At 41.6% G+C, this 7,463-nt stretch overlaps 1 protein-coding gene across 1 annotated transcript; it reads left to right on the forward strand.

Annotated features, from left to right (window-relative positions):
* The first annotated feature begins 351 nt into the window (after positions 1-351).
* On the forward strand, positions 352-6,424 carry LOC127295451 (uncharacterized). The gene is made up of 11 exons (XM_051325407.2): positions 352-492; positions 586-732; positions 812-943; positions 1,046-1,191; positions 1,356-1,442; positions 1,584-1,709; positions 2,017-2,169; positions 4,908-5,009; positions 5,333-5,503; positions 5,598-5,677; positions 5,739-6,424. The coding sequence occupies exons 1-11, from the start codon at positions 408-410 to the stop codon at positions 6,403-6,405; spliced, it is 1,896 nt and encodes a 631-aa protein (XP_051181367.1). The 5' UTR covers positions 352-407; the 3' UTR covers positions 6,406-6,424.
* The last annotated feature ends 1,039 nt before the right edge of the window (positions 6,425-7,463 follow it).

The following is a 7,463-nucleotide window of genomic DNA, read 5'->3' on the forward strand; positions in this document are numbered from 1 at the left end:
GAGGAAAAACTAAGGAGCTGGAGAAAACTGACTACAACTAAGGACCTGGGGCACGAAAATAGAAATCCCTTTTATTTATTAATTATATTATAGTCAGCGTCATTCTTAATGCTACAATCATCCAGGCGGCGACCCTAATGAGGCATTGAGGGGCACAGTATGGCGTAGGCGTATTGCAGGCTATCAGTAATTTGTAGAGCAGGCGTATATTAAGCGTATATTTGACTATTTTAGCTGCGCCTCTGTTTAGGTGTCTAGGACTTGGATACTGCACCAAGCCAACATCAAATCAACGTCACCTCGCCTTCCATCGTCCCCACTCTCTCTCTCACCCCCGCCGCGTTTCTTCCCCTTCCCTGCTTCAAACTCCATAGAAAACTCGCGTCCAGCGAAGTTCCGCCCCAACCATGGCTTCTTCCTCCTCCCGCGCCAAAGTCCGGACACGCATCGTCCTCCAAGCGGCCTACGATGGCGACCTCCGCATCCTCAAGAGTAAATGCACCCCTCTTTCTCTGTCTATCTCTAGAAACTTCTACAGCAAGAGGAGTAGTAATATGTTTTTCCGCGGAAATTTCTCTTTGATAGAAATGGCCAAACAAATGGACTTGGGGGTAGCCGAGGACGATGAAGGGGCAAACGCGCTGCATCTCGCTGCACACGGTGGATGCCTGGAATGCTGCAAGTTCCTGGTAGAGGAAGCATGGATTGATGTCAATTCAACGACCACGGAAGGTGCGTGCAGTGCCCTGCACCTCTTGTGATATCCATGGTGAATTCGTAACAAGTTTGATTGAAATGTTGTCTGTTGCAGGCACCACGCCGTTGGTTTGCGCTGTGTTCGAGGGGAATATCGAGGTTATGAAGTACCTTCTCGATCGTGGCGCTAACCCGAGAAAGAAGTGTCCCGAAGGCTTTACTCTGCTGCACGCTGCAGCCGCGAAAGGTGTTTTTTCGTCCCTCTGCTCTTCAGTACTAGTTCAGTGCGCACTGTGGCAGTATTTGGAATTGAAAGGCAAAAAATTCAATTTATTTTTGCTGCTACCAGGGCTATGCGAACCTTTGAAACTATTGCTATCCGAAGGACATCCTGCGGATATTACGCTTGAGGATCATAGCGGGACGCCATTGCATGCGGCTGCTTCGAAGGGCCAGGATGAGGCTATGAAGATTCTGCTGGAGCATGGTGCTGATGTAAGCTTGTTAAATTCACTGTTACCGAATTGGCATGCACCAATGTGCTAACTTCTGCTTGGCTAGCTGGCTTGACGATTAAGTGGTTTTTCCTAGGAGCAATTCTTATTCTGCATTCCGACTAGTATTTGTTCTTCAACCTGTCGTTTATTTTTTCATTTCAGCCCAACAGACTTATGGATCATACCATAACACCACTCATGCTGGCATGCTGTCGCAAGTCCCTCGAATGCATGAAGCTACTGATTGAGGTCCAGTAACTTATTCGTTTAAGTTGATGCATTTCCTTATGTTTGTCCAAACTCTCGTCTAAGATCTTACTGTCATGATTACTTCTGCAGATCCTGTTGTTCAAGCTTCCTTACTTTCCTTATGTATTTTGAAAATAATAGGCTGGTGCTGATGTCAACGGTTCTTATTGCGGACCAACTAGTTTAACGCAAGCAATTAAAATTGGCTTCACTGATATTGTCAAGTTCTTGCTGGAGGCTGGAGCTGATCCTAATGATCCTGGCGAGGTTACTGCGACTCCTGTTTTTTCACTTTTGCTCTTGCATATCCAATGGCTGGGTGGTAGTCTAATACTTTTGATGGTTTCTCTTGCCCATGTAGTACTCGATCTTACTGATTAGAATTGTAGACAGGGTAATGTTACCATTTAATTTGTTCTGTCCATTTAACAATACCTGATACTGTCATTGGAATGTATTCAGGAATGTCTCATTTTCTTGCAATGTTTTCTGGTTAAAATAAATCTCTGTATTGATCTATTTTTTTATTCATTCTGGAGTATATTACATTTCGAAGTTTGATTTTACATTGTAGGATGGAGAAATTCCAATCCAGTTAGCAGCAAAGCGTGGTGATCGTGATCTTGTCGAATTTTTGTTTTCCAAGACAAATCCAGTTCCATCCCTACCATATTGGAGTGTTGATGGAATAATTAGAATGATGAAATCTCCACTAATCAGGCTTCAGGTATGTCTTGACAAATAACTAACAATTCTAGCTTCAGGTATATAGGCAATTTCTTACTACGTTCATGTATAACTTGTAGTTTTGTATTTAGAACGCAGTGGCTCATTACATATGTTCTCAGCAATTGTCTGATATAAACAATTCGCCAAGAAGTATACATGCATACTTGTGAACTCTGTTTGTGACCTTGAATATTACCTTCTTATCGCTATATTCTTTGTCCTTCAGTTGTTTCTACTTTCATGTCCTCCTTGTACTCTCTACCTGACTGTTTGCATGATAAATTCAACTAATATTAATAAAATCATACCTCATTGTGACGCCATTAATTCACTGGTAAAGCTTGTAGGTATTATTGTGAGAATATGGGATATGTTATATGTTAATAGAATTATTTTCTCAAATTGGACATTTTGTTCAATTGCAAGGACTCAAGACAAAACAAGCTGGATGATGCGCGCATTTTCTTAGTTAGTTTGTCTAGTTAATGTTGTACTAGGTTTTGACACCGTGCGTCAATACAAAATATTTACGAATATTTTTCATATGAATTTTATTGTAAAAGTTATAGATGATAGTGGTACAAAAGAGTGATGAATAAATGATATTACCATGATTGATCAACATATTATTTATATGTGAGCTGATTTTAGAAAGGTGTGCCTACATATATTCTTCTAAATCTATGGTTTTATGCATTTTTATTTAGATAATTAGACATCAACTAACAAAATCCTCCACTTAAGTCAAATGATGAATCTTAATGTCCTTTTATTTCCTATTTCAAGTTTCATAGATATAAGATTTGTATTCATTATCCACCTAATATATTTTAGGTATACACATTATTTCAAACCTATCTATTAATGCTTTCAAATATGATTTGTACGAAAGCAAATTTCTTGTTGCCTTTTAGTTTTAGTTTCTTAACTAGAAGGAGTTGTATTATTTGGTCATCTAGTAAGAGTTTTTTAGACATAATCTTATTCTGATTTTTCCTATTAAGGAATTGTATCAAGTTTCATCGCAATCCAAATTACTAGTTATGGTTTGTTAAACCAGTTTTCGTATAGATAATGTTGGTGTATTACTTACTCATCCAATAAGAGTTTGTCATATATAATAGTTCAAATTTCGTTATTTGTGGATATCACATGGAGACATAGTTAGTCCATATTTGTGAAAAAAGACATAGTTAGTCCAAAAACCAAGTAGCTATTTTTTTTTTCATTTTTCTAGTTTAATATATAAAACATAGTTATATTATTGAAATAGACTTACAAAATCCGATATCTAGATCATGATTAACAGTGCAAGTTATACTCATACCCACACATACGCGAGAGTGCACGCGTTAACTAGAAATTAGTGATATCTAGGGACTTTTTTAATTTACACTTTTCCCCATCTTGATTAAGTCTTATGCTTGGACAAATGATTACTGAACTAATCAGTTCAGATTCAAACTGAAAATCAGCTTATGATCTAAAATCAATGTTTGCACACTAATCTAATATTTGCATACTCAGCTTGTTTCATTAATATACATTAAAGAAATCATCCTTTCATGTGCATAGGCATTCGTGCTAGTATCAGTAAGGGTAGACAGAACTTGTTGTGCAAAATGTGCACATAAAAAAGGGGCAAAATATACGTCAGGGTCTAATTTTGGGGCATATAATATATTTTGTGGATTTATTGTATCGTTGAGTTGTTTTGAAATGCAGTTAGAGCAAGTACAATAAGTCCTAGTCAGCTCGCTATAAGGATTAAAATAGTATATTATTGCTTAGTTGGAGGAGAGAGAGAAAGAGAGAGAAGGAGAGTTGGCTCTTATGCAAGAGCTAGCTCTAGCACGTGCTCTTAGGCACTTTGTGAGAGTGAAAGGTGGGCCATATATTGATAAAGTACTATATTTTTATAGCTCACTATTGTATATGTTGGCTCTAAGTTGGCTATAGATGACATGACACTTTGCTTATAGCCAGCAGTTGGCTACACTATTGGAATTGCTCTTAGGACGTCACGACATGAGTAAGTAGATATGATGAGTTGGATGCATACAGATGTGCATAGGCATTCGTGCTAGTATCAGTAAGGGTAGACAGAACTTGTTGTGCAAAATGTGCACACAAAAAAGGGGCAAAATATACATCAGGGTCTAATTTTGGGGCATATAATATATTTTGTGGATTTATTGTATCGTTGAGTTGTTTTGAAATGCAGTTAGGACGTCACGACATGAGTAAGTAGATATGATGAGTTGGATGCATACAGATGGTTATGACTTAACAAAGTTAGAAGATGGCAAAATGCCAGAGCATGATAACGTAGTAGTAGCTAGCCAAAATAGGGAAATATTAACTGTCCAGTTAACTTGCACCTGAGGATTGGAATAATTCTGGGACTTTGATGAATAGAGAAATAATCTGGCTGATATGTAAATTTTGTGTTTCAATCCTAGCTACAGATGTGCTGCCGGTAAAGGTGTGTGTGAGACCCTTCGGTACTTCCATACTTATTTCCTGAGACCCTCCATTGATCGTTGAAACGGATTCAGAATGACTTATATTTTTGTGAATGTGTCCATCTTTCTTCACACATGAGCGGAACATATAATCTATTAAATCATTGCCGTTATAAACATGAGCGTAATATAATAGATAGAAGATTCTGTGATATATGCTGGTGTGCGGTCACAGGACTTGACATCCACTATTGTTGTGCTCTGTCTTCAGGATGCAGTTCCTGTGGGAGCAAGACTAACTGATTTTAAGTCACGGGCCAAGGAAGCGTTCAGAAAGAAAGACTACCAGGCTGCTCTATACTTATTCGGACGGGTATGCTCTGAAGTTTCACAAAGAAAATGTGGACAATTTAGCCTATTTATGTAGCCATACTATTGTTTTTATGTAGCCATACTATTGTTTTCTGGATAATTGTTCCTAAGATTTGCAGTTGTTTTTATTTTGGGAATATCCATATATAGAAGCATGGCTGTTTCACATCATAATATTTACTAGAAGGTCAACATTGAAAATTTAACCTAAACTTTGCTTAACTCAGGACTATTAGTGAATTGTGATTTTCCTATACCAGAAGAGATGCTATGAAAGGATCCTGGATGCGTAACTTAGTTAATGCTTGCTGGTTGTAAATGCAGGTGATCGAGATAAACCCCTTTGATGCCACCATGTTTTCCAACCGGAGCCTTTGCTGGCTGCGGATGAGGGAAGGGGAGAGAGCTTTGTCAGACGCTCAACGTTGCAGACAGCTTATGCCTGGTTGGTGCAAGGGATGGTACCTTGAGGGCACAGCTCTCGAATTCATGGAGGTGTGGCTGCAATATCAAATCGTCTCCTTTAGTCAAAATCTGATTCTGTCACTGCACCAGTATCACCCTCCCGTTTTATTTTCTCGATGTACAGGATTACCAAGGAGCAGCTGATGCATTTACGGAAGCACTGAAACTTGACCCTGAGAGCGATGAGATCAAGAGAGCTTTAGGGTAATGACGCATTTGTTGGTTTAATCTATTATCCCATTGAATTAATTCATTGTCCAAGCAGGATGGCAAACAATATGATTCATGGTGACGAGGCGTCAGTCACGACATCTGTGCATTCCCTTCAAAACTACGAGTTGATCTCGGGCACGCAGCATGGCAGCGTCAACATCAAAGGTAAAGCCACTGTATATGCAATACTGGAGCCTGCTCTTCCTGATGCAGATGGCTCTATCCGTTGGGAGCCTCCCCCGACCGGCTGGATAAAAGCAAATGTTGATGCCAGTTGGGATGCACAAACGGAGCGAGGCGGCGTTGGCGTCGTCATCCGCGATCAGACAGGGAGCGTGCTGCGTTCAGTGCGATCTTTCATCCCAACGTGTGCGAGCGCAGAGGCTGCGGAAATTATCGCATGCGTGGAGGGCTTACGACACCTTGTTGATTTCACGCAGTGGCCAACGATTCTCGAGTCAGATGCTGCACAAGTTATCAACACCCTCTCAGCTGGTTGTAATGATAGCTCGGCAAACTGGAGTTTATATGGGGAGGCTAGGGGTCTCATGGCTGGTTTACCTGAGGTTATGTTAAGTAAGGTTAATCGTCAGGGTAATGAAGTGGCGCATTGTTTGGCACAGCTAGGGAAGGGTGATTTATGTGGTGTGCTAGATGATTCAGCTCCCCCCTGCGTGTTGGCAATGGTCATGGAAGACTGTAACAACATTATGTCTTGATCAATAAATAAAGCTCACGTGTTCCCTAAGAAAAGGAAAACAAACATCAACCTCCCAAGGTATTTCTGTCGAGCTTTTGAGAACTGTGATGTTTATTGGAAATATTGTTGGAACCCTAGAATTGTGTGTTGTATTGCTTGGACCCTCGTGGGTATATATAGAGTTACAAGGGGAAAGGATAGACTTGTAGTACAAGAAGATAACTCCTAGTTTTACATATACACCCCTACATATTATACTTCTAACATCCCCCTCAGTCGTAGCGGGAGTGAAGCGGACGCTTGCGACTGGATTTGAAGTCTCGCGCTCCCGTCGCTTCTTCTCCTTGTCATCATCGGCGTCCCCTTCTGGTTCCTTCTCTTCCCTCCCGCAGTCATAGTGGGAGTGTCGTGGACGCAAGTGACGACGCGGATGTTGTTGACTGGAGTTCTTGAGTTGGTGTATACGTTTTCTTGATGTCGATGTCGAGGTAACCGATCGTGATGTAGCCATGGTCGAGGAGTGGTCGATGTCGTAGTCGTCATATGAGGTGTAGCCGCATTCGCTGAAGGAGCAAAAAATTGCGCGTTTTTTGTCATGGGGGTTTAGGTTTTGCGCGGCGGCGGCAGGAATCTGCGGTGGCGGCAGGGTTTTGTCGTAGTGAGGCGGCAGGTTTTTGTGTCGTAGAGCGGCGGCGGCAGCGGCGGGTTTTTGTCGTTGTGCGGCGGCGGCAGCGGTTCTGCGGCGGCAGTGGGTTTTTTTTGTGTCGTTGTAGCGCGGCAGCAGCGGATCTGTGGCGGCGGCGGGTTTTTGGTTATCGACGGCGGCTGGTTTGTTGTTGACGAAGATGTTGACGGAGACCATGATGTAGACCTTGGCGATGTAGTCGGCGATGTAGAACTCGACGTAGATGTTGGTGTAGTGGTACATCTTAACGTAGTTGTTCGGGTTGTTGTTGTTCCAGTCGATGTCGGTGCAGATGGTACGCGACGTAGACACGCGTGTACGCTGGCGTCGGTCGCCCGGCCGGAGGCGTAGTAGAAGCCGGATGAACGCTAGATGCAAAGCCTGCAGACCAC

The sequence above is a fragment of the Lolium perenne genome, chromosome 4, assembly GCF_019359855.2.
Source record: "Lolium perenne isolate Kyuss_39 chromosome 4, Kyuss_2.0, whole genome shotgun sequence".
NCBI classification, from domain to species: domain Eukaryota; kingdom Viridiplantae; phylum Streptophyta; class Magnoliopsida; order Poales; family Poaceae; genus Lolium; species Lolium perenne.

Bases quoted from the DNA above. Each gene is read 5' to 3' on its own strand.
- LOC127295451 (XM_051325407.2), top strand. From the start codon at position 408: ATGGCTTCTTCCTCCTCCCGCGCCAAAGTCCGGACACGCATCGTCCTC. The intron at 944-1,045 runs GTGTTTTTTCGT...TGCTGCTACCAG, and splicing joins GCACGCTGCAGCCGCGAAAG to GGCTATGCGAACCTTTGAAA. The intron at 5,504-5,597 runs GTGTGGCTGCAA...CTCGATGTACAG, and splicing joins CAGCTCTCGAATTCATGGAG to GATTACCAAGGAGCAGCTGA.